Raw genomic sequence first — 27,009 nt, 5'->3', positions numbered from 1 at the left:
GGAGAATTGGAATTTAACTGCTGAGGAATAGCTTTTGAGCTGGGGTGTTGAAGAAGGGCTGGCTGCCACAGGGAGAGACACCAGGTGATAAGCTAGTGTTGGGGAGGGGGCATGGGTCAGAGGAAAGGAGGAGCAGGACAGATTTGTTGAAGAAAAGGAGATAAAGCAACGGTTCCAGGGGCAGCAGAAGCTTTCTGATAATAAGCCTGTCTTAAACAGGAAAAAAAAACAACTTGTAAGTTTGTGCTTGATTGTCCTTATCCAGTTCAAGTAGATAGAATCATAGAATGCTTTGGGTTGGAAGGGACCTTAAAGATCATTTGGTTCCATGCCCCAGTAAATGTATGCCAACAAATATGGGCCAGAAGTAAGAGTTAGCACCATGGAAAACAGGGCACTGGCTAGTACATATAGTGGGGGCAAAAAATCTGGCTGTCTTCACAATTGTGCTTATAAATTTTATATCTTGTGATAGTGGGCCCTAGAATTCAACACCAAGGGAGTCCAAAGTCTGGAGAGAGGCCCTGAAAGGAAGAGCTGCCAGAGACACCCACAGCATCCTTAAAGGGTGCTGGTCAAAGTCAATGTTACTTAGGTTGTTAATGGGTTCTTGCTAAGATGCCAAAGGTGGTGACAGCAGTGGCTTTCATGGCCTGGGCTTACAGTGGAATACAGCATCTGTTAGAATTAACCCCCAGTAAAAGCTGGTGGGAAGCTTCTGAGAAAACGGTGCTTTAATAAAAAGCATTGTTCCATTGAAAGGTATGTTCCAGAAGGGAGAACGTTGTTTCCAGGAGGAACTGGCTGGGATGTGACAGAGTTTTTGCCGAGGTGTAATTTAATAAACGCAGCTCTTCTGTATCTTGATTATTATTTTTTTAAAATCAGAATCAGAACTGAACATTTTCCTCTTCATCTGTTCTGAACGACTCAGAAGAGCTTTCCGGAGTTCAGAAGGATGGTGAGTGTCACCGATGCTGTGGCCTGGCTTGGGAGGGAGGTAACTGTGTTCTGGGAAGGGGAAGGTGTGAATTCTCCTACTCAAGCAGCAGGCTTACCTGTCCCCTGGTGTGGAAGCGGCAGTCAAATTAAGTGTGAGCTACTGACGATTGGATTCACTTGCCCTTTTATTTCGGTCGGTGGTGTTCTGGATAGGTCTGTCGCTGGTCTTGGGAGGGCGAGTCGTGACAAGCACAGTTTTCAGCACAAAAAAATACGTGGGAAACCCCTTTCTTGACCCTTGCATTGAAAAGTGTCCCAGTAAAGACTTGATTGTTATCCCTTCTTTCATTGAGGAAATTCATTCAAATCTTAACACTTTTTCCTGAGGTTGATCCAATGGAGAACTGGCTTATCTTTGTTTACTTGTAATTAAAGAGGGATAACTTGTAGGTGGACATCTGTTGGTCAGCAGTTAAGCTGGAATCCTGTTCTGAGGTCGGTAATTGATGCACTTACATAAGGTTCTTGAGAACAGACGCTTTGGGCAATTGTTGATACAAACAATAAGCCCTTTCTGCCTCTTCTGTTACTCTCCCTGAAAGCTTAATAACCGCGTGTTGTGGGATCAGTTGCAGGGCTGCTGGAATGGCATCGCGTGGCATCGCGGGGGGAACGGTTCTGCTGTGCTTACACCCATCTCCACACGTGGTTTTGTGTGGGTCCTTCCTTGCCTGAGCCAAGCAGAGCTGCCCAGGGAGCGGGGAGAAGGGCAGAGGCCTTCACAGCTCTGCCAGCCACAGCAACGGGCTTTGAACAGACAAAAGCAGTTTGGTACAGCAGCAGTACACAGACCTGTTACTCACAGGTTGCCCAAAGTCTGCAGTGCAGGTAGCATCTTTAGTCTTCATTGAGGATGCAGGGGAGTGGGGCTTCCTGGTTTGGCGCTGGCACCCCATCTTCAGCTGGGACCCCTGTTTGGGGTGATGTGTAGGGCGGGGAGATGTATTAAGAAATCTCTTCCTCGTGGAGACCTCCATTCTTCCAGCCACATCTGAACTTTCGTTCTTGAAATGCTTGAGGTGCTGATCTTGCCTTAAAAATCACTTCAAAAATCCTACTCTGGGTAAGTTGTTACATCCTTTGGGAGAAGGAGAGCTGCTGTCTACATCTGGGTCTCACAGTGAGACTGAAACCTGTGCACGGCGAGCTTATCGCCTCCTGGGGCTTCTTTTTACCACTCTTTTCTGGGCTCCTTCCTCCCTACAAACCTCCTCAGGTGCCTGTCTTTGTTGCAGGACAGAGGTTTCTCTGGGTGCAGAGCTTTTTTGCCTCTGGTGCCTAAAACCAGAGCACTTGTTACCATTTTGAGAAGGAGCCAGAGCTGTGTTGTAACGCGGGTGACACAGTGAGCGACAGGGCGCTCCTCTGCATAGGTGGTAACTCCAGGTATTACAGTTACAGTTCAAAGGTTAGGTGTGTGGGAGAGCAGTGCACGTAGCTGCTGGTGTCTGGAGCTAGAGGCAGCGCTCTCTGCTCTCACCCTGTTTTGGTTCAACATTTTTAAATGACTGGGAAAATAGATTAAAAAAAAGGGTGATGCTTCATTTCAAACGAACTGAAGCACTTAGTTTGTGCGGGCTGCTTCACTGCTCTTTATCTTTCTCTGTAACAGAAGCGATTTCACTTATTATTTGTGGTAATGAGGGGTTTAATGAAAACAGTTAATTAAATCATTTGTTCTGGCAGCTCCCACCATCTAAACCTCCATCATTACACCGTGCACACAGGAGAGAAAACAGGTAGCATGGTGTCAGGCAAAAAAAGTCCAGACAAAGTATCAAGGAATACTCTAGTAGATTCACTAGTGCCAGGATATAGGTAAATCACACACCAAAACTTTGCTGCTGCTGGTCCCTTGCTGTAAATGGGCAGTGCTGCTTTATTTTCAGGGCAGGAGTGTTTGGGCTTCTCTCATCCTCTGGAAGTGTGTGATGAAACCCAATGCCTTTTACTTATTTCCCTAGATACTCTAATCCCTCCCTGCCTCACCAGTGTCTTTGAGCTGTTCTTCCCTTTGTATCCACAGCAACACGAATCCCTGCTGGAATTATTTGCCTCTAAAATGCAGGTGCACTTGTTTAATGCTGCGTTGGTTCAGGCTCTTGACTTGGAGACTCTCACCAAACGCCCTGCTTTGTGCCAGGTGTTGCTGTGTGTGTTAGAAGCGTGTAAGGTTCTCGCTCTCCTAACATGCTGCCTGCTGCCCAGAGCCTTTGGTGGGTTTCAGTTATTAAGAGCTTTTAGGCAGCAGTATGGGATCCAAGGCCACAGTAAGTAAACAAAAAAAGAAACAAGCTGCCCTTTTGCTCACCTGGAAGTAACAGCTGTGTGGAGGGATGGAGAGGAGGCTGGGAGTGCAGCCCTGTGTGAACAGCCACTGGCCAAGGTGCTCTGAGCCCTTCTGTGCCCATAGCTGTGGGTGAGCACCTGCAGCTTGCCTGGAGCCTCGCTGTTTAAGTGCCTATATAGACACATACATATATATTTAAATCCCGGGGCATGCTACCTACAGGTCTGAAATCAGGCTTTTGCAGTACAAGGTACTATGGGGGTTTATGTAAAGATTTATGTAAAAGCTTTATGGGGGTTTATGTAAAGCTTTCACAGGTGCCAGCCCCTGACAAACTCTGGTCCTTGGCTGAAGAAGGATTTTCCCTCTCTGCTTGAAAATGTGATGGCTGTGTACACGAAACCAGCCCAGGAGGGCAATGTGCCCATGCCCTGAGCAGGGGCAGTGCCAGGTACCAGCCGCTTGCTCTCCCTGGCTCTGCACCCGACAGCAGGGCGGCGCTTTGGTAGCTTCAACCCGGCTCTCCTTGTGCCTTGAGTTTTCCTGTTCTCAGTCTGAAACCGGAATCAAAGATATGACTCGTTTCACCACAGCATTCTAAGGAGATGCTAATCAACATTTTGATGCTTCCAAGATTAATGACTGGGAAACATGAATTAATGTTTGGGGCATATGGGAATGCCATGGGAGCGCTGAGTTAAAGTAAATCACTAGTTAGTAAATCGTACTGCGTGAAAGCGCTGAATTGAAGCCTGGCGCTCAGTGGGGAAGAACTGAACGAGGACCACATGACTGTGGAAACCCTGGATGGCTGCGTGTGGGCTAAATAGAGGTAGAGCATCTGCAGAAGAAAATAGTATGTGACCGGATCAATAAAGTGCCCCACAGTGCAGTCATGCGGGAGAGGCAAGCCTGTGTTGCCTGGGACCTTCGGTCTGCCATCTTCCCGACACTTGCTTGTGCTGTTTGCATCCTAAGTGTTGTTAATGCAGCTAAAACTTGTCGCTGCTATAGCATCTGGGTTTGGAGCCCTGATGGCAGGAGGCCCTGCAGCTTGTCCAGAGGTGTTCTCAGCTCGGAGTTGCAAAGGAACATCAGTGCCATGAGGGCAGGTGGGGTGGGAGGATGTCTGGGAGGTTTATGTGCTGTTGCAGGAATTCGCTTCAGAATTGCACGTCTGTGAATGCCAAGGAGTCGTGCTGTTTGGGTGTGTAAAGCTGTTGCAGTTGCTCACCTTGGCACCCTGCTGTAGGATGGCATCCCGTACACTTTCCAGTCAGCCTGAGGTGTCAGACCAGCTCTCACTGACATGGAGACCGCTTTGTATCGCTCAGCCAGCACAATGCAGCCACAAATGAAGAGGAAATTCTGTTTACACCCCCCTGCAGAGTGACCTTAATTTAAATGAGAATCAGGCCCATAATCTGTATAAATATATGCACTCTCTTACATTAAGGTTATTTATTACGCTGCGCTCGGCCTGAGTATGCATGGAGATTTGCCATAGATGATCCATAATCCAGAATTAAACTATTAATATGCATTTTGAGAGGGGCAGCCGTAACCTGGAAATTCCTTGGTTTAAGTATGACCTTTAACTTTGTTTGAATATATTTTTTAAACGTATGAATAACAAATTAACACTGGTTGATAAAAAACATTCTGATTCCTTTGTACCATTTGCATCAATCCATACTCAACTTGCAGAAAGCCTCGAAGATTAGAAGGCTTAATCACTCATAATATTTATTTGTTTTTAAATGTCAGATCACGTTTAGTTCAGCCCACTGTCAGTCTTGTTCCCCCTGTGCTCTGGGTTAACGAAACTACCGTGGAAAGTAGTGTTCTTTTGAGTCCAAAGGCACGCATCTTGGCCAAGCTCGTGTTGTGCTTGTACCAAACTCAGTTGAACCATGGCCTTCTGCTTTTCTTTCCACAGCCCACATCTGAAGTTCAACAATCTGACCTTGATTTCAGTCCATGGCCTTCCAGGAAAAGACCTGCCGGGCTCCAAACATAGAAGATTTCTAATTAACAGGTTTGATTTAATATCTAAACACTTCCATAGCTTCAAAGGAAAACATAACACTTTGTAATTCTTTGTCAACTTGTCTTAAAATTTTAGACAGATACATAGACAGCCTCAAAATAATCTGCTCTGTCTGGACAACATACATTCACCTGTGAAATGAGCTGAATAGAATTATTACCTGGGGAATGTTGCTGAAGCAGTGTCTTCGGGACAGCAACCCATTGTATTACACCAGGACACTGATCTCTGCTTTCCAAGACTCTTTAGATTGTTCAGATGTCCAGGTTAAAGGAAAATGACAAAAGATGCATGCTTGCTTTTCAAATGCTGTTTAACTCCCATGAGTTTTGTTCCAAACAACACTGAAGAAAAGAAGGTTTAAGAATTTGTATTAGCAGTGTGTCCAGTGGTCTACTTCCAGCAGCCACCCGGTGAGATCAGACCCCAACTGATGACAGTGGAATTTGGCTGGGTATAAAGGAGAAACTGAGGACTGTTGCTGTTGATGAATTCGGAAGGCCTGTGGTGCCTCAGTTGTGATGTTTGGTGCCTGTCCCTGGGCTGGGGTGGGGTCTCAGTGTCCTGGGCAGAGCGCTGCCCCTAGCACTTACCTTCCCTGGTACTGCTGCAGAGCAGCTGAGGGGGAGTTTGGAAGGATAGCTCCACAAGCTCAGCTTCTGTACATAGCAAACAGAATGATCTTTTTAATTGTAGGAAGGGGTGTGTTTAAGTACAAATCTAACAAATGAAGGGATTATATGCCCACAGAAATGCATATACTGTTCCCTGAGTGTACTGTAAAAAGGGAGTTGTAATAACAAAACATCCTCCTTGAGCTGCAGTTCGCAGCTGCCTCGCCAGAATTAGCTGTTAAAATCTGAAAGCAGATTAAGAGTGAAAATTGAACTCTGCAGGGGATGATTTTTGAAAGCATCCCTGTGACTTTGGAGTGTCAGTCTCCTGGGAGCTGTGCACCTCAATTATAAAGGTGCTTTTGAAAACTCTCATCCGTCCTTGATGTCCGTTTTATTTATAGATTTCTGCATGATTACAGTTCAGGTTTGTCTCTGGTTTTCTCTCCTTGTTTATTTGCCTTTGGAATTTGAGTGCAGAGGATGCTGAGCACCCAAGAAAGCCTGGTCATTCAGTCCTAAAATTCTTCAGGTCATGAAAGCAACTTGATTTGTTTCTGTGGTATCCTGTATGACAATTTTGGGACCTCAGTAATGACAATTAACATGTAGCAATCGGCTCTGTTTTCGAATGTGTATCCTGGTACTAGTGCAAATCAGCAGCTGTTGCTGCTCAGCCTCCCTGGTGTTCTCTGCTGCAGCCACCAGTACAATGCACAGGCATCAGATGCTTGGACGTGGGTTGGGTCCCCTCCTGTTTAATCACACTGCATTTAGTCCAGTGGAAGGCAGTGGAAAACCTTTGATGGCTCAGCATCCATCGAAAGTAAAGTTCTTGAGCCTCAGACTGGCCTCGGGCTTTATTGGTAGAAGGAATGCATTTTCTGCAGTGGCTTCAGATCGCAGGCAGGGTGAGGCCCAGGATTTCTCTACTGGCCATCCTCACCTTGTCTCAGAGGCGTGAGGCGCTAGCAGGGGCAAGGCTCGACTTCCTTTCACACAAGATGGGCAAGTTCCTCTTCTTGCCATGTCACTGATCTCATACACCAGACATCTGTGTAGCACCAGCCTTTCACTTGTTTTTTGCTTGTTTAAAACCTGTTGTGCTCTTTCTCAGTAGGTCTGATGGGCTCGTCCCTCTACAAAGCTATAAATGGCCCTGGGATTGGCATTAATCTTCAATTCAACTGGAAGAGCCTAATGTCACAGAATCTTGCCTGGTTTAAGTTTTTGGTGTGGGAAAGGTGTTGAGTTGACTCTAGCTGGGTTTGCAGAGTGGTCAGCAATGTCCTTTGTGTCTTCCTAACGGGCTGTGGCAACACTCAGTGGTGTTTCCGAGTTGGAATGGACCCCGTTGACAGTGCCATCTCTCTGGTCCATTATATAATGATGTACCTGTTGTACATCTGCTTTGAAGGACTCTTCTTTGTCCTGTCATCTACGTCTTCTAGAAGCCTGTTAAGCAGAGAGGGTAGTACAAATGCAATAATAAATAAGTACCCTGATATTTGCTTAGCTGGGCAGGGTGGGGGCATACTCTGAGTCACAAAAGATCTTTGGAAGTGATTTTAATTACAAAGGCATTAAAAGAGGTTTTGTTCCATTTGGATTTTACCTCAGAATTGGCTTCTTAAACAGCTGGTTCCAGATCTTTGGTACTCCAATCACACGCAGGGATAGATAGGATACTTCATGCTGAAGACAGACTGGAGCACCAATGAAGTTTATGAGCTAGAAAAGTAAACCTTGCCTGAGATTTTCCAAACTGAGAAGTGATGTTGTGTTCCTGAGTGTTTCTGGTACCGATCCTGAGTTAGCACTGCTCAGAACACTCACACTGCATGTGCCTTGACCATCAGGTGTGTCTGTTTGTCTGTCTCATGTGGAAATGCTGAGGCCATGCGGCGTTCAGGGACAAAAAGCCCTGGAAACCACAACTTTAAGCTCTGCTGCTTGAACCAGACAGACTCAAGGTAACTGCTCTGGAATTACAGAAGCTGCTTGCCTGTTTTTAGTATTGTTTGCTACCAAGTAGTGAAGACTCCTATTTTTTGGATGGGCACTGTTTGTGTCTCTCCCTCTCTCTCATTTACCTGCTAATTTTGTTTTCTTTTGGCTCAGGTGATAACTTCTCCTTTATTCCTGTTAACATTCAGCTCATCTTGCAGGAGAATTCAGTTGCATCTTGGAGACTTTTCAAAGTTCAGGGACAAGGAGTCAGTATAGTTGTTTTTCAGAATGTTTTTCTCTTGTGCTTCGTAAAGGGTCACCAAGAGAAAGCTTGAGACTGCTGCCTTTGACTTCTATCTCCAACATCCATCGTCTCAGCTTTATTTAGCTTTCTATTTATTTCAAAGCTTTTCTAGAATAATACTTTGCAGCACGGTGTTCAAATGCTGGCGGTGCCTTCACTGCATGTGTGTGTCACCGTAGCTGCTACGGGTGAGGCTGAATACCAAATGAAGCAAAAGTGGGGAAGAAAAACTTAATAAGGAAGAGATTGTATAGGAGGGAGAATCAGACTGATGAAACGGAGCAGGAGTCTCCCCCTCACATCAGCTGCAGAGAAAAAGCATCGCAGAGCATGTGTTCCTGACTGTGTGTGTAAATGATGTGGTTGCATGGCCCAGTGCTGGGGGGACTGTGTGGTTTGAGCAGAAAGTTGTCAATTTGTAACCGAGAATTTGATAATGACTAATCTCTTACTGCAGGCTGCCATACACTCACAGCGAGAGCAGGGCTGGAACCACTGGGGCACGTGGGCTGGCTCGCCAGATGTCTAATTAATGCCTGCTGTCAGCCGCTGAAATGTCACTCACTGGTACTCCTTCCTCGCAGCCACGGCTTTAATGATGAAGATTATGCACAGATGTCACTTTGTTCCTGGGTTAACGTTGTGGTTGGTAAAATGACTGGCATAAATCGCGCTGCCAAGTACGTCGTTGTTTCCAAGGAGAAGAAGATACCATATGACTACCTTGTTCTCTGCACGGGGCAGAAATACCAGGTGAGAACTGTGATGATGTACTCGCTCCTTTCTACAGCGAGCAGTGCTGCTGGGATTAGCAAAGCAGCAGAGCAGTCCTTGGCTGGTGTATAACCAGAAAGCTCGCAGCCCTGGCGTGCAGCAGGTTGTGCTGGTTCAGTGTGGCGATGGAATTTGGGGGAGACAAGAGGTTTAACAGAGTTTCCTACCCCAGCATCGCTGCTTGGTGTCAGATATTAAGCAAAGCTGCCCGTAGTTTTGCCCCCATGACCATTAAGCCTGCTGAAGGGTGGGCCCGATGGACATGTGGTCCCAGCCACAGGAGACTTAAATCCAGCTGGCCCAACACCATTTGACCTAGTTTTGGTGATGGAGAGAATTCCTTTTCAAATTAATTACTCATGTTGTGTAGTGACCATGCCTAGGAACGTGCTCAGAGCTGTGTGCTTTTGTAGCACGCTTTTGTTAAGGTTCCGCTGAGACCAAAGTTGATCTTTAGTCATGTGTGAAACGTGGAATCCAGCTCATCTCCACCCTGACCAGCTCATCTTCAACTCAGACATCCGTTCTTCCCTGTGTATCTTCACTTGGCCTTCAAACAATGTAAACCAAGTGTCCATCTTTTGTATAGCCCTGCTGCCTGCAGTGATTTTTGCCTTATTGGCTGGTTTTGGATAGGCATCTGTTGTTACTCTCTTGTTCTGGCACTGCTGTTTAATATGGTCACCCATACCCCGTAGAGAATACAGGACACACGCACGTGTGTGTACTCAGACAGCACAAATCCATTCTCTCTGGCTGCTGACCTGTTTGCTACTGCTGCCTGTTGAGGAGGGTTAGGATGTACAGAGATAGTGACCCTGAGGTAGTTGGATGGCTGGTGTCAGTGTGTTTTCACATCTTCCTTCGCGGCTCTCAGATGTGTCATATGTTCACTCACTCCTCCCTTCATTTCTTCCAGGTCCCGTCTCCCACTGGAGCAGGTATCAGTAAGCTCCCAACTAACAGCGAAGTCACAAGTAAGTGGCCTCAGAGATACACAGGGAAAGTCCCTTCCAATCTCTTTACGCTCAATGACGAGTGGGACTGCTTGAAGGCAGCACACTGGCTGCAGGAAAACCTCGTCGGCGTGGAAGGTAAGGGCTTTCGTTAACACAGCACGTTACAGGCATGCTTTCTAGACTTATTGTTGCTTTAATTCCATGGTGTAATTGGTGCCTGATTAATTCTAACAAAGTCTTTCATCTGCTGTGCTTTGTTTTCCAGATTAATTTACAATTTGTTGTCATTTTTGATACGCAGCATATTTAGCTGGGAAAGAAAGGTTTGAGATAGATTAATTATCTATAATTACTATATAAACCAAAATGAGTCCCAAATGCAAATCTGGCTGGAGTCATTAATTACCCAATTAAATAATAATTTAATTAGCACATGTGTTTTTCTGTTGCATGGAAAAATATCTAAATTTGAGGCGTGACACAAAGAAAACAGGTCTGAATTAGAAAGTGGGGTTTTCAGTGTCTGTTGTCTCTGCATTCGGTTAAATCAGTTACAGGTTTCCACACACAGCTGTGGGTTCCTGTATTTTCTTTTTCACCTTTAGAACTGCACATTCAGGCAGATTTTTGTCCCCATAACTGTGTTCCCTCAGCCTGTTCAGGTGTGCATTGCTCATACATTCATTAGCTCAGTCACTGAATGGGTGTGCTACTGAAAACATCTGGAATCATCCAGCTTCCCAGGGAAACTGAGCAATCCATGGACTGTGCTGCTGCTCAATGGGAATGAGTAAAGTTCTATGTCTGTGCTCCCTTCTCATCTCTGAAATTCTCCAGAGCCTAGTTTTGCCTTCAGTAAATAGTACCACTGCACCTCATAGTTTATCTCATCCAAACTGTGAGGTATTGTCTGTCAGGTTCCTGCTAGCCTGCTTCAGCCAGGTGAGAATTCAAAGCTGGGCTTTGCTTACGTTTGGGGGAGAGGAAGCGGGTAGTGAAGCCGCCTGTGCTGGTTACAGTACCTGAGCACAAGTCGACGTCTCATCCTCCCACCTCAGGTACTGTTGTTCTTCTCCGCTTGTACTCGCTCTTTCCTCCACACAGCCTGCTTCTACTTGTGCTCCTCCAGTCCAGCCACTTGCTGTGTTTGTCAGAGGTGGCCTGGAGCCTGCTGTGCCAAGCCCCGTTCTGCTGGCTGAGCCTCCCTGGACCCTGTGTAGGCAGCTCAGGGGCTGGGCTGGGAAGCAGCTCCCAGTGGTGCCCAGAACAAGAAGTGCACAGAGCTGCCAGGCTGGGGCAAGAATCCAGATGATGGAGAGCGAATGCACCTTCAGGACCACCTCTAGTTCTGCAGGTCATTTAAAGGAAAGTGCTAATCACTGAGCTTCACAATGTGAGTCTTATTAGCCTAATTGGATGAAATCTTCATTTGGTGGCACTGATTTGGAGAGCAGTTTTTAATTAAGAGTTAAGGTAGGGGTTTTAATTGCTTTTCTTGCCTCTGAGAGCAGCACGTACCGCTTCCTTCTGGCAGAAATCAGCGGATGCCGCTTTGCGGGTCAGGAGTGGGATCGGCCTGGCCTGGCTGTGTGTGCACACCACAGTGCTGCTGGGTGATGGCAACGCGGTGCTGCAGGGTGATGGCACCGCCAGCACAGGCAGCAGTGCCTCGGCGAGGAGAGGTGTCCGGGGAGGCTGGCTGGCACCTGGCAGCAGGCGCTGCTCAAGGAGCTGTGGAAGAAGCAGTGAGCCACGGCTGCCGCTGCCGGCCCCTTGGCTGGCTGCAGCGGGGTGTCCTGAGCTGGGCTGGAGGTATTTGCCCAGCCAGTTTGCTGGTGGCTCCAACCAGCCTCCTGCTGCTGAGGGCCTGGGAGCAGAGCGAGCACCTGCATTGCCAGCTGCCACCACAGCTTCTCCGATGAAACCCAACCACCTAATCTAAGTCACCTATTACAGCTGTAATTGTGACTGACTGAAGCTCATCTCCGATTAGCTCGGTGCTTTCCATGAAAATAAAAAGTAGGATGGAAGTCAAGGAAGGAACAAAACTGCTCTAATAGCCTAAAATGGAGCAATTATTTTTTCTCTTTACCCAAACATAGTTTACTGCCTTATTAAAAGGATGTTTGTAGGAATACTATCGCATTAAAATTCCAGCGCGTGAATCACCAACCAGAGGCACTGGTGCTTTAGCTAATACTACTCTTTCTCCTTTAGCTTTTGCAAACTAAAAAAGATTCAGGTCATGCTAGGGTCACTGAAATCTTCTGCTTCCACTTGTGGGAAATGAATGAGCCTGCTCTGCAGCAGAACGCTGACATCCTAGTAGTAAATGATAAAACTGCTCTAACGATCTTTATTTATGGCTGCTTTTTTCCGTGGAAGATTATTGTGTTTACTCACAGATAGAGACATTTTCATGTAGTTAAACAATAAAAGCATCCTGAGGAACTGCTATCTGTCCAGCGAACATAATTTCAGAGCATAATGAATATCTGTAGTTCCTAGACTACTAGCACTGTAATCTAAAAAGCCACTAATATTGTAATAAGCAGCAGCCGTAAATTGTTGATTTACAGGAGGTCAGTAAAGGAGCATTGCTTTCCTTGATCTAATGCAGTTGTATTTAATATTACCATATAAAACAGAATTTTAATTTTCCTTGAGAAACGCAGGGCTTGAATCTGATCTGGTATATACAGAAATGCCAACGTGTAATGCAATAAGGGAGCTTTGCCTGCAGAGAGACTGGCTCTGCCCAATGGTGAGCGTCTCTCACCCGGACTCGCTGGCCTCAAGTCTCACTGAAACTTTGCTAGGCTGTGCCTTTGGCAAGCGCTTCTCATTCCCCTTCCCCAGCGTCTTCAGCTGCTCATGTTTTCCACCTCTTGGTAACTGAAGGTGTGCAGATGCGATGCGAGGCTCTCGGCATCCACACACCACATTCTTGCCTGCACTGCTCGCACGTCACTAAAAATGAATATATTGGAGTTTGTATTTCATCACTCACTCCACTTGCTCACTCCTTGCACTGCACCCTGCTGCAGCAGTGAGGAAAACGGCTCAGTCTTATGTCTCCCTCCTTTTGGGGCGCAGTTGTGAGGACAGCGCTGCCTGCAGAGAGGCGTCCTGGCAGGCACCAGTGACGAGAGGGTGGCTCCAGCCTGGAAAGCCAGCTTAGCAATGGATGTGTTGGGCAGAATTCCCCTTGTCACACGTTACACAAACTCTTTTTTACCTTTATGAAAGGAGCAAGATCATCTTCATATGGTTCCAGATGAACACATTTGAGGGTAACATTGTTCTGTCCCTGTGAGGGCTGATGTGAACAGTGAAAACACGGTCCCCATCATTTCTGAAGTTCTTCTCTCTGGCAGTTATGAAGAGAGACATTCATTTGGTGGCTGCAAGTAGCCAAACTGATATGGACAAATAAAATAACCTTCTAGTCAAAGGGGAATGATAGAACATGTGTTAACAGTTTTTATCATTAATCTTCTTGAGAACTAGGGCTTTGTGAATGCTCTGTTTGGTATTGCTCTGTGTCTCATGCAGTAAAACATGGTCCCAGTGAAATTAGTTTACCCTGTGAAAGAATAACATTTGGGTTGTGGGGGATGCTATCGCTCCTAGTGAGACACAAATGCCACTGCCGAGATAAACATGGGAGTTGGTTGTGTGAGGTGCTCTCTTACCTGCTAATCACACTTACTGCAGTGCCACACAGGAAAAGAGACACTGCCACAAGCCAAGCCTGAGCCAGGCTTGCAGGGAAGCCAGCTGTTTGCACAAGTTCTGGTGGCAGTTGCTGCTGTGTAACACAGGGGAGCCAGCGCTGGCTGCTCTCGGTCCCTGTCAGGCCATTTGTGAAACGCCTCTTACGTTTCAGCACTGGTCTTTAGTGGAATCCACCCTCTCCTCTTTCTTCAGTGCCACACTGCAAGCTGTTTCTGTAGGGAAACTTCTGCCGTGTCATTGGCCCTCTGTACAGGGCTTTGTGTCCTCTGGCTACCCCCCCAGCTTCAGAGACCGGATGAGCCAGGCTTTGTACCCTGCCTGGAAGAGCAGCACTTGGGTGGCATTAGCGCTTCCGTAGGTCCCTTCTCCCGGCTCCTTGCTGGCAAGCAGACAAACACCAGGAGGGCTTTAGGCATTAGGCTGGCTGGGCACCATGCACCCACACAGAACCTGCTTGCCTCCCATCCTCACATATCCACTCCTAGGTGTAAGTGTGCTGCTTGGCGTGGCACCACTTCCGTAGGAGGATTTGCAAGGCTGTACCACGCAGCATGCAGCTCTGCAGTGAAGGGAGCTGGCAGGTTTGTGGCCAGTGTGCAAGGACAGAGCCTGGCTGGTTGGGAGTGAGAGGCATTCTGGCTCTGGGAGCTCTCTGAGGTGTGCAGCAGGGAGGCAGCTCTGCAGGTGTCTTGGGGCCTGGACATCAGGCCTTTGCAGAGGGAAGTGTCAGCACTGTGACCTCCAGTGTTCCAAGCATGATGGCTTTTTTTCTAGAACTTGGTCTTTCTGGGCTGTGGGGGGTTTTCTGCACCATGGGTTTAACTTGCTCCTCTTGCCCCTGCCCCTCAGTGAGTCCTTTGAACAGGCAGAATTGGGGCAGGGGGGAGAATGAACTCAAAACTTTTTTGTTTTTCCCCCCAGAGGATTTTCAGTCAGAGTAATTTCAGGTTGTGGGGTCAGAACAAATGTCATACTTCTGTGTTAAGCACTTGCCTACTTTGTGGGATGTTTTGTACAGATTCTTTGCTAAATTATCTTAGCTACTGTTGCTAGGTAACATTGTTTGCTTCATAGCATCAGAGAAATAAGAGGGTCAAAGAGAGCAATTTCGTGTTGTTATCATCTGAGTTATACTAATAAGGTTTTCATTGTACGTCTTAGACATTTTTCCCCTTTTTTTTCCCCCTTAGGGAACGTCATTGTCTATGGGAATACAATTGACACTTACACCACAGTAGAAGCCCTCTTATCTCTTGGAATTAATGGCTCTTGCATACATCTGGTGCAGCCTCCCCTCGGCTCGAGCCGTACCTGCCTTAACAACAGGGAGGTGGAGGGCGCTGTGCGGGAGGCGCTGGCAGCGGCAGGCGTGGCTGTTCATCCTGACAGCATCCTGGCACACTGGGACAAGGGCACCGACCCAGACCTCATCTCCTGTGCTGCTTTCACTACTGACACGAGCCCGTTTCAATTGCAGTGCTCAGTGAGTATATGCCTTCATTGTGTTTCCCTCAGCCTGCTTTTTAGATGAAGACCATCAAATTTAGGTAGCCCCTCACTGGTTTGTCCACTTTCTCATTGTCTCAGAGACTGAACGTTCACTTGTTAGTCTAAAGGATTGGGTTTTTAAAACCCAAGTAAACCCATTGTTAATGCCCTGACTGATGTGGATTAAATTGTATTTAAGTCACCTGGCACTCAGGCAGTTGTTCACTGCTGAGTGACAAATACTCTTAATTAATTTTCTAAATAGTTCCAGAAATCCTTTTATTATTTAAATGCTTACAGCATGCCTGCCTATAGTTACATGCATGTGATTAAGATTTGATGAGGTCACAGCAGAAGCCAATAACATCAGGCCTACTATGGAACTTCATGAAAATACATTTTAAAAGGATTTTTCTCCCTGTAGTCAGTGGCTGCGTTTTTGTCCATCTGTAGTGTTGGTAGCTGAGTAAACTGCACATACGCTTGCAAGTGTGGCCCTGAGGCCAGGTTTGGGACAGGTTTTAGCCTCTCCTAAGGGACAGGATCGTTCTGGCTTTCCTGATGGGGTAACCCCTGTGAGCTAACCCACATATCTGCTAGCGGGCACTTCAGAAGGTGCATCAATAGGAAGCTGCGTGGTACCTGCAGTGCTCGCTGCTGCAGACACACTGCTTTGTGCAGCCAGGCTCTTGCACACCTGGAAAGGAAGGGCTGCCCCAGGGAGCTCCCCAGTAGCCGGTGGTCCCTCCTGGCTCCCCTGTGCTGGAAAGCTTAAAGTCACTAGACCTTCCCCACCCCTTTCTTGTTAACGTGTGGCCTCATCCTTCAAGACCCCCATTTCCTTGTGGCTTGTTTCTCTTGCCCTCTGTCCCCCATGCCCATCCTTCCTCCAGCCGTGTCTCTTCCCTCTCAAATCTCTCACCCAGACTCCAGTATGAGACATGCAATTACTTGTGATGTCAGTGACTCTATTTTCTCTGCAAGCCATTCAGCTCTCCTGTGTGGCTCCTGTATCTGCCTTCAGCAGCCTGTGAGGATGAGCTTAGAGCAGGACTGGGCTCCGGGGAGCAGCCTCAGCCGAGAAGGCAGCTGCGTTCGCAAGGGAGCGGGCAGTGCAGGAATCGACTCTGAGCAGCTCTGGGTCTTCTGGGATTTGAGCCACTGTCAACTGTTGATTGGCAGGTTGTGGGGGCTTAATTTGTTGAGTCCTGCAGGATAAAAACAACAGGAGCAAATCTCCTCTTTTCCAAAGCAGTAGCCTGCCTGCCTCCCTCCTTCCTGGGCTGACAGATGGCTCCCAGCCTGGGGGCCACAGTCGTCCCCTCCCCTCCAGTGACGCTGTCCTGCCTGTCAGCCGCAGGATGCAGAGCTGTCTGGTCCCCTTGCCCTTGAAGACAGAGCTTCCCTGATGCTGGATCTGCTGGGTAGTTAAAATTTCTTTAACTGCCCCGAGTTTGTTACTTGGTATGTGTACAGACCAGCCCAGAGGCTCGGGCTCCTCTGCTGCCCCACCTCTGCCGCACCAGTGTTACTGGGATTTCCAGCTCCCTTTGCTTGCTGTGCCATCCGATGCAAGCATCTGACACTTGCTGTTAGCTCACAGGAAAGCTCTTTGGTGCTACGGCTGTGTAATACCTTCACCCAGGTCACTGCCGTGTCCTCCCTGGCCTGGCACTAAGGGCAGGATATCCCAGTGATGCTGGTTTGCCCCAGGGTGGTTATGTCTTGGGCTGCTCCAGATGAAGGCAGTGAGATAACGTGTGCTCATTGGATAACTCTTCACCCTTTCCTCAGTCTGTTTCTTGTTAGTGGGCAGCAACATTCAACTTGTCATCTAATGATTTTAAAAGCCAAGGGCACAGATGAAGGGGAGAGCTCTTCAACAGCACTTGTGAAGCTCCGGAGCCTGTATGTAGTAATGAGAGACAGCCAGTCTTCATCTGCACCCTTTGCAGGCCGTGATCTTGCTTAAAATATCTCTCAACCTTTTCACTCTTGCTGCTCTTCACCATCAGTGTCCAGTGTGCACTCATGCTTGACTTTGATTTTGGGACTTTTTGTAAGAGGCAACTGGCAACTGCTGCTCGTCCCGCGTCCGCCGGGGGTGCCCCTGGGGCAGGGCCTGTTCTGCGCATGTGGCCCCGCTGCCAGGCAGGAGGGACCCAACCTCGCTGACCTGCTCCTCTCTCGTGCCTCAGAACTGGGGTGCCTCCAGTTGACACGGGCTTTGTCTGCCCAGCAAGTCTGGATATGTGCGTCTGTCCTCAGTGGGCGCGGCGCTGGGCCCGGATTTTGGCTGGGCTTCTGCCTCGTCACGCTGCCTGCACCTGATGGAGGGAACCAAGTGGAACCCGTCTCAAGAGACATCAGATGTGCCCAGTTCCGGATGGGTGTGGAAGCTCCACGCTGATCACTGCGCGGGGCGGGCAGACACAAGGCAGGGGCTGCAGTGGGCTGCTGCAGCCCTCACGCTGCGCTGGGTTTCAGAGTGGCTCCTCAGGCATCCAGCACACCTGGCAGGATGTGCTGAGTGCACATCCGTTCCATGCCAGCACCTACCCCCTGGGATGGATCGGTGGCCGCTTCCCGCACCGCTGGCTTTGAGATGCTTGTGGGGTTGGGGCTGCCCCAGCCCTGGTTTGGTAGGATGAGTCTGATCTGCTTCCTTGCGTTCGAGGAGAGGGGCTGTGCAGGTGCTGCGAGGAGACAAAAGAAGGTAATTATCACTAGCTTTTTTCTTTGAGACTCAGAGGAGGAATTTAAGGGTTTAGGGTGATTTTTCTGTCAATGCCCTCAAAATCTGCCCGTGGGGAAGATGAGCTCATGGCTTCAGTGGATACTGGTCCCAAGACAAATCCCTACGTCAGGGCCAGCTCTGTAAGGAGGAGTAAGATGGCACAGGCAGTGTTTTCAAAGGATGGAAGTCACATCCCTTTCGATCTTGCAGCCCAGAACACAGTGAATAGGTGTCTGTTGTGCTGCCAAATGCACTTGGCTTACAGCCATGGCCACCCTGGGCCCACCTGGACGGTCTGGGTAGATCTGATGTCCATCCAGACCTGTGCCCTGCTTCCAGACACAGACACTGCAGAGGTGCTGGTTGGTGCATGGTGCTCAGCTGCTGCCTGGGGCTGAACCACAACAGTCTGCCTCCTGGAGACAGTGATCTCCAGACCTGGAGAGGTCTTTCAGTCCTCACAAAGCTTGGATGTGCTTTCCAAAATCCGTGTTGCTCCCCAGTGCAATAAACCCAAACCCTCCCCTTAAAATTCAGCCCTCTGACGCCTCTCTGAAACACCTTGGCCTGCCCAGCCTCCTCTGGCTTCAGTCCCATGCTGCAGCTTGGATGTGGATGGCGTTTCCTCTGAACCATCGGGAAGATTTCCCCCCGTTCCCTTCCCTAGGTACCCCCGTGCTGGTAGCCATGGTAATGCAGCTTGGCAAGCAGCTGGATAACTCTGTGTTACCAATGTTTCCCCTGCTAACAGGCAAAGTGACCTGCGCTGTTCTGTTCCTCTGGCTTTCGGTTTGGCTCCAGCGTTTGAAGGGAGGAACCCAACTTTGGGAAGGGCCAGGGTCTGTTCCATAGGCTGGCACTGACACGGGGACGCACGCAGCTGCCCAGGCTGTTTGACAGCAGGAACATCAGGGCTTTTTAATAAAGCTCACTGAAGAACCAGATTGGTCTAGTTTAGGGATTCACCCTGCTTCGGTCTTCATTTGAACTTTAGCAGCTGTAACTACTGTATCAGAAGAATCTACCTGTATAAATAAACCCACGCTTTAGTTCATGCTGCTGCTGGTTTTTGAAATAAATACCATTCAGAACAGGATGTAGGGTTTGATTTTTATGAAATTAGCCAGTAACAAATGTACAGTAATCCACGCTTACTGACGTCTCTCTCTCTTCTTAGGCCTTTTTTAGCTTTGCCTACAGGACAGTGGACTATGAAACCTTTAAGGCAATTAATGATGCCTGCCTCGTTTTTGATGGAAGACTTGTGATTGACAGCAAGTTCTGTACTAACGATGCCAGTATCAGGGCTGCAGGTCCTTTAACAAAGTACTCCAGGAGATACTATGCAGATGAGTGGACACACAGCAACTTCAATTCCAGAGAGATGGGCTTTGAGCTTGCTCTGTCCATGCTCAATCTCTTTGATCCAACCTCTGAGCCCTCTTCTAAGCCACTAGAAGGCACAGACAGACTCATCCCCATGTACAAAGGGTGTAAAATTAAAGGTATGTCAAAGTGGATTACTGTCATGTTTCCTACCCTCTTAGGTGTCCTTGCTAGTGTGATGAGGGTCGGACTGTCTCACCTGAGATGCCAGCTAATGGTAGCAGAGTCCTCAGAGATCCTGACGTAGGCAGAGGAGGGAGGTGAGCTGCACTAAAGCTCGCACTGCAGATGTTTGCTGTGCTTTCATTTATCTTGCAGTAAACATGGAGAAGTTCCAGTGAAACCAGTGTCTTGATTCCAAGCCCAGTAAAATTCTAATCAGAACTTTTTAATGTGTGGTTACTGCACTGATATGTATGAGAGAACCAAAAACCAGCTTAGAATGTGAAGTCCACCAAGACAGAGTAATGAGCACCTTGTTTTCTTCTAGAGCTAGTTAGTAAAGGGAAAAAAGGTACAGGAGAAGGAGGGCGAACAAATCCCTTATTTTTCTCTTAGTTTATGGTTTAATAAATCTCCTATCTTCATTTGTGGCAGGAGGCATTCTTCCTGGAGGTTATAATTACTTGCATATTTCCAAACCAGAAATCCCTATCCGCTTGGACTTAGACCTTGCTCCCTGTGACCACGTAAGTTACGTTATTTAACTTCTCCTTGTTGTGCCCTTCATCTGTAATGGTGCTCTCATTTAGGATAGTATGGGTACATCCCCAGGTACCATGCATCTTAAAAAGTACCTTGAGCAAGCGTGGGTTTAAGTGTGTGTTCAGACACCTTGTGGAGCTGGGACTTCTCAGTAAACTCTGGACTGGAACGAACCACATAAAACAAATCTCTGTGATTATTTGAAAATATTTAGTTTATTTTAATGTCAGTTTGCTGTCTTGTAAATGTGGGTACACACAGGTAAGATCATGTCATTGACTACTGTAGGCAATTCCTTTGCCATGAAATTAACCAAAACCAGAGGGGTTTTGGTCCTTGAAGAGTTCAGGGACTGGGGCTCGACCAGTGTTCCCTGCCTTCATTTCTGTTTCTATTGCTTCTGAGTTCAAGCCGGGTTCCCTCCTTGACCCTTTGTCCCCAGAGTTTGGTGGCTCAACACTCTGCCCAGTTCACAAGCCATTTGTCTCAGCACAAGCTGGGAGGTTCTGTTGGCTTTTTCTCAGCACTCTTTCAGGATGGCTTAATTTTGCTTAGTTCTGGAGAGAGAGGGAGAGGCAGAAGCCGTTTTCTCAGTCGTATTAACTGTGCTGCTTCTGAAGTTGTAGCACGTGTGTAATACGCAGCACGTGGGGGTAGTGGTGGTGTCACCATCAGATCTGCACAAGGACAGTCTCAGCCGTGCCTGGGAATCACATCAGGCTGATACAGAGGCTGAGCAAGTACGATTTAGGGAGCTAAGGGAGCCTCTTTGTGTGCTATCCAAGCTTCTGGTGTTTGCCTTTCTCCAGAGATGCACGATTTCTGTACAGAGATGTAGGGTAGTTCTAGCTGGGTTTCAGCCTTGGCGCTTACCCTCCTTCCTCCCTGCAGTAAGGTGCTAGAAGTGCACAGAGGTGATAAAACTCCACAGTCTGCCCGTGAAATGCAGTTGGTTTCTAGACTAGCAGGAACGGAGCATATCCTGGATAGGATGCTCCATTCTTCATTGCTAGGAAATAGCTGGTGCTGCAGCCATGGATGTCATCTTGGAACAGGACAGAGGGAAACGCTTCACGTGGTTTGGCCACATAGGCAACTGTCCCATGGTACACAGGTGGAGATGCTCCTCTCAGTGGAGAACCTGGCTTGTGAGCAGGATGGGGGCTGGATTTGGGCAGTGTGAGCCAGAGAGGACCATCCATCCAGGCGAGTTCCTGCTTCATACAGATTATACCTTTTTCCTCAGGGAGTTCTGCAGCAAGCCCGTTCTGGTAGTTGATGTACAGAGTGGCTTTCGAAAGGCTACTTCAGGGCTGATTTTAAAACCTGGAGAGCAGTGGTCTAGAGGAGGAAATTATTTTCTTATAAAAAGGAATCCGTGCTGGGGGGAGGAATCAAAGCATGGCTCACCTTGTTTTTCGGCTCTGCAGATGCAGGGTGAGCTCTCCAAAGCAGCATGTATTGGGAAGCAGAAAGGACCACGAGAGAGAGAGAAATTGGTTTTGTCACTCCAAATCGCTCGAACATGATTAGAATTCTTTTGCTGCAGCTCTGATTACCTGCTGTCTGAAAAGGGAACATCTTTAAAGCCACTCCAGAAACTTCATGTAAATCCTAAAAGAATTTCCTAAGAAAGAAGTACGAGGAGCTAGTGAGGTGTATTAGCTGAGAGATGTGGAAGTAACAAAGGTTACTGTAGCCTAGCAACAGGTTTTAGAAATATATAAAACTGGAGCATAAATACAGCTTTAAAAACCAGCTTCAGCCTGTCTGGCCATCCCACTGCAGTGCAGGACTTGAAACAAATTCTGACGGTTTTGTCTTTTACTGGGTGATTGATTCACTTGGCTGAGACTAGATGCTGCAGTGTGAGCGTCCATTGCTGCTGTTCTTTCATGGATGGCAGAGTTGGTGTTGGCAACACTCGGCAGCCTGTTGGGATGAGCAAGGGGGAGTTGCTGAGGGTGACTCTACATCATATGTTTGTGTGTCTGTGTGCACACACAAGCACACATGCATACATATGTAGCCTAAATAAAAAAATTATATGTATATATATTTATGGCACCAGTAAACATTTGAAGGTCTAGAACTCAGCCTGAGGGAAAGGGGTGAAGAGATCAGGCCTGGGCTCCTGCAGCTGCAGGCAAGCATCCTGTCCCATACACAGTGCCATGGGTAACGCTGAGGAGCTTTAGAACTGAGCCTCGCCCTCCTTGGGATTCCTTTCCTTGTGGAAGGCTGTTCCAACACATCATTCCTCTGGCTGCTGGCAAGCTCCCACCCAAAGCCAAAAGTGCTTAATCGGGACGTGGTGAGTCTTTGGGTTGTAGCACTGAAGTTGCTCGTAACTGATCCACGTGGTAGTAGCAGCCCTCTGCCTCTGGTCCAGTAGCTTCCACCATGAGAACTTGGACTCTGCACGTAAACTGTTTGTATATGTGTATATAAACATACATATGTACAGTTGTCCATCTGGAGAGTGAGTCAGAGTATACTGGCGTGTCCTTCATCCATCAGGACGCTGTCCTGCAGTCATTATGATAAGCCATGTGCTCGCAGCAGTAAGGACTCTGTGTAATAAATGAGGATAATAATTAGGATGAATAGAGCTCAGTTCAGTTGCCTAAACAGAGGCATGTAGTGTTGTTTGGGACGCCCCAGGGCATCCCCCCGACCTCCAGCTGCTGCTCCAGGAGGTCACAGGTCTCCCATGGCTGGCTGGCTGCTGTTGGGGTGACCCAGCTGCCCGCAGGTGTCTCAGTGGCTGCCGAGGCCCGTGCTGCTGCACACGCAGCCCTGTGCCGCAGCTTTGTCAATCAAGGGCTGAAACACATGGCAAATCCCTGCCACAGGTCAGACTTAAAGAGCCTTGCTGTACACACTGTGCTACTGGGAATAGGCATTCCTGGTTTTAAAACAGGGTTGTAGGTGTCAAGTGAGATGGTAAAGATCAGCTGGGAAACCCCAGCTGGTCCCAAATGTGTTGCCAAGTCAGGTTTTCATTCCATCTCCCCCACCTGATGTGTATTTTCTGTCCCAGGGCACAGAGATGATAACTGGAGAGGCAAGACATGGGAATTATTTCAGGATGTGTCTCAACAAATACAGCATGGTAGAGAGCATCACCTGCTTCTCCAAGGAACCCTTTCCTGTCTCCAACTACATCTGCCTGTATGGACAGCACGAGCGGCTTCTTAATGACCTTTGTTACCGCTGGAATGAAGGGCAGATCACAGATCTTTACAGGTAAGAGGAACCCAATGTTCTGCATTAAATCTGCATCCTTGCAGAATTTTAGTTTTGTTTTATTACAGTTTATTGTCTGGTTGTTTCCCCTGAGAACAAACAACAGACTTTTTAACACACGTTTTCCATTATTTGGCAACATGACCAGTGGTAAGGCAAGCCCCAAACACCCTCCTGGTGAGATCCCTGTGTCTGGGGTTTATTTAGGGAAGGCACAGTGGTTCACTTGACCATTTGTCATCTGAAGGAGCATTGCAGTGTCTTTGTAACTTCTGCTTGGGATATTCTGTCAGCCTAACTCATTAAGCTGGACTCCAACAATCCTTTTTAACTGGTGATTCATACTCAGAGGGCACTTTGGGAAGTCGGTATTTTTATCACTTTGAATCAGATTTTTAAGAGGCATGAATGGCAATGAAAGGCTGAGATTAAACAACGTTATTTAGGCAGCAGTTTGTATGTGTTTGCTGCAGGGTATGTGCTGTGGTCTCAGAGGAACTTTGCATGATAACAGCGATCTCCTGGTTCAAACAAATCTGTTTGAATGAAGCACCTGGTATCTTGAGACAGGGACTTAAGAGCCCCTGAATCCCAGCACCTCTTTCTCTAGCTTTTGCACTTGTGGTTCAGTGTCAGAAAGCTTCCCCAGAACATGGGTAAGAAGGCATTGTATGCCACACAGGACAGCGCAGCGAGAACGTCTGCTGGCACGGCGAGGGGGGTCCAGCCCAGCCCTTCAGTTAATGACAAAACGTGGGTTTGTATGCCATGTGTGGAGAACGGTGGTATCAGCTGCTGTCTTAAAGGGTGAGCTCCCCTGAAAGGAGCCAGGGCTCCCCAGCACTGGGTGTGCAGCGCTGCATTCTGCCTGTGTCTCACAGTGCTCTTCCTGCCCTCTCCTCACTGTGACCCTTACAGAGCCTGGCGCTTTGTTCTTCACTCATCGCCTTGTCCTGAAACATGGGGTGAACCAAACTTCAGCTGGGAGGTTTAAAACAAAAGTCTGTTGGGAAGAAATGTTGTTTATAAATGTCACTTTGGGAGACCTTTGTATGCCTCTGCTGAGAGGAGTGTGAAACCTGGGAGTTGCTGCTGCTGCAGGGATTGATTCTGGCTTAGAGGGAAGGTTGGGTTTGTTTTGCAGGGGAGCAATGGCACACAGTGAATGTAAGGCTCCTGTCACCAGCGTGCTGTCAATAGGTGTTAAGTAGAAACCCAGGGCTGACACGGTTGTACGAGATGCAGGCTGAGGCGATGGATGATTTTCTTCCCTCCTCACAGCTGTGCTGATGGGCTCATACCTGGTGAGCTCTGGAAGAAACCCAGTGCCCAGGTTGTGGCAAGGTGTCACGGTCTCTTCGTGGTGTTAGAGTACCAAACACAGCTGCGATCAGAGCTTTTCCTTGAACCACAGCCCTTGTCAGGCACTGACACCTCTCTTGTTCACCCAGAAGTGGTTACAGGGTCATTTGTCCTGTGTGGTAGGAACTTCCACATCAGTATCTGGAAGAGGAGCTGTGGGGTTCCTGGCTGGAGCGCAGGCAGCGGTGTTCTCCTGCCCTCCACAAAGCCAGCCCCTGTTCCTCTCTGTTGCGACACAAGGACGCCCATGCAGCAGTGCTTATCTGCACACTTGATAGCCACACGTGCAGATCTTGAAGAGATGAGACATCAGCTTTCTTCATGAGAGGAATGTTAATGTCATAGCCTTGCTCTCGTGGTGGTGATGGGATCCCCACACGTGCATAAGGCCTCGGGGGAGTAAAGAAAGACGAAGTTCTAAACATTGAAGGAGGGCTGAAGATCCCAGCGACCATCTGCTAACAGGATGAGTGAGGCCAGTCAGTGCTGTCAGAGACAAGTGCTGCTCTGCCTGATGACAGCACTCACCTGTGAGACTGCCTCTGTCTGAGCTGCTCTCTGTCACCAGGGTCTGAAGCTGTGTGAGGTTGGGGTCCTCTTGCATTCACGTACTCACAGGCACCGTGATCTGCGTGTCCAGGACCACTGGTGTGCCACACAGAGAGACACAGCTTCTCAGGTCCTTCTCCCATCTCTAGAGCTTTTCTTAATTGGTGCTGATGAAGGCATTTCGGGCTTGTCTTTTACAGCCTTTGGATGTGGATGCTGTTTGGGATCTTTGCCTCGTTATTCCGTCTCACCTCTCATTAGCCTGTGGCAAAATTCCTGAATTACAGTTGCCAGGTTTTCCTTATCTGGTGGTTTTATTGCCTCCAGTCCTGCATTTTCCCTTGTGTGTACCTTTATCTTTAGGTAGGTTTGTTCCTTCTCCTCTTGCTGCATGGTCATTTGCATGAAATCACGTGTGTCTCTCACAGCGATTAACATGTGTTGCTCTAATCCTTGCTCACTGGTTATGTGTGGTGCTTGCACGCACACACACACACACACACACTCTGCTGTTTGTATCAGCCTCTATAGTCCTGTTACAAATGTCTGTACTGCCAGGACAAGACATCCTCTGGCAAGGAGAAGGTAACCCGCTGGGGGAAGGGAAGCCCTCTGCAGCTAGCCAGGGTAGAGCGAAGGACTGCTGAGGAGGAGGAGAGAGCAAACTGCCTGTGTTGTCCACAGCAGACCCGCACAAAGCCCCGCACAGGGAACCGCCTCTTCGGGAGGATGCAGAGCAGTGGGAAAAGGCTGGGAACAGAATGTAGGCTCATGGTGTGTCACAGGTACAGTCAGTCCACGTGCAGCCCTACAGCGTAACACTGTGTGCAGTGTACATGCTGAAGTACCTACTGCATGGTGTAGAACCAAGACCGAGGGGACTGTCCACCAGGAAACCCTCACGCTGGAATGTGTCTCAGCATCTCCTGTGGGATGAAGGTTGTCTCAAGGCCTTTGTGGGGATAGACAGTGGTGTCTGGTTGTACTTTGGCAAGGAATAGGAAAATGCATTCCTTGGTTTCTCTGTGTCTAGCAGAAAGGAGGAAAAACTGTTTTGAGTGGTGTTCATGTGCTCTGTAGTCATCTCACATGACCATGTGAAGGCAAACCTGATGTTGGGATTGAATTTTTCTCTCTGACTTTGGAAAAGAAAGTCCCTTCAGCTAGTACATATCAACTTAGATCCACTTGCAGGATCTTCTAGCAAGATGTGACATGCCCTCAGTGAAAAGGAATGTAGACCCTGAAAACGCTGTGATTGGTTAGTAAGGCTTCTAAGCTTGCTGGTTTGAAACATTCACTCCCCTCTTCCCTTCCTTGTGCCTCTCTTTTGGGGACAACCTTCCTGCAAGGAAGTGCAATGTTCTCATCTTCTGGTCTGCATTTAGATTTCCCAGCGTGGCATCTAGTTCCAGGAATGGGCACAGTGCAACAGCTGTCACCTGGGAGCTAATTTATTTCTGTGTAGCATGCAAATTACCTTTTAAATAATTAGAGACTGCACCTAGCAGTGAATTTCCTCCCTGATTTGCGTTGGGCACAAGGGCTGACAGTTACCCCCACGGTCCCAACTTCCTGACTGTACCGTGCCAGCGCCGGCTCCGAATTGGCGCTGACAACAGCCCGCCGAGGTGCGGCTGACAGGAAGAAGTCACCTTGCAGCTGTGTGTGTGAAACGGCCCATGGCAACGAGGTAAAGAACATTTCCTTTCATCCAGAGGAGAACTCTGTGGATTTTGGTAGGAGCTCCAGCTAATGAAAAGCTGCAGGACTGACCCAACCCAACGAGAGGCTGGAATCGCTTCTCTCGCCCCCAGCCAAGGTTCTGTGGGCAGGGGGAGAGTGCACAGGC

At 48.2% G+C, this 27,009-nt stretch overlaps 1 protein-coding gene across 1 annotated transcript in view; it reads left to right on the top strand.

Moving 5' to 3' along the window:
- Window positions 1-27,009, top strand: part of CFAP61 (cilia and flagella associated protein 61) — a gene marked incomplete at both ends in the record, with an annotated part of 89,923 nt that overhangs the window by 51,622 nt on the left and 11,292 nt on the right. The window contains 7 exons of the mRNA XM_084261147.1: window positions 5,232-5,330; window positions 8,795-8,963; window positions 9,904-10,078; window positions 14,872-15,164; window positions 19,084-19,411; window positions 19,890-19,981; window positions 23,041-23,246. Coding sequence (XP_084117273.1) covers window positions 5,232-5,330; window positions 8,795-8,963; window positions 9,904-10,078; window positions 14,872-15,164; window positions 19,084-19,411; window positions 19,890-19,981; window positions 23,041-23,246 — 1,362 coding nt within the window. The remainder of the gene's footprint in view (window positions 1-5,231; window positions 5,331-8,794; window positions 8,964-9,903; window positions 10,079-14,871; window positions 15,165-19,083; window positions 19,412-19,889; window positions 19,982-23,040; window positions 23,247-27,009) is intronic.

Source organism: Gallinula chloropus (assembly GCF_964237585.1).
Source record: "Gallinula chloropus genome assembly, chromosome: 3".
NCBI classification, from domain to species: domain Eukaryota; kingdom Metazoa; phylum Chordata; class Aves; order Gruiformes; family Rallidae; genus Gallinula; species Gallinula chloropus.
The sequence above is the reverse complement of the archived record's forward strand: the minus strand, read 5'-3'. Positions and strand labels throughout refer to the sequence as shown.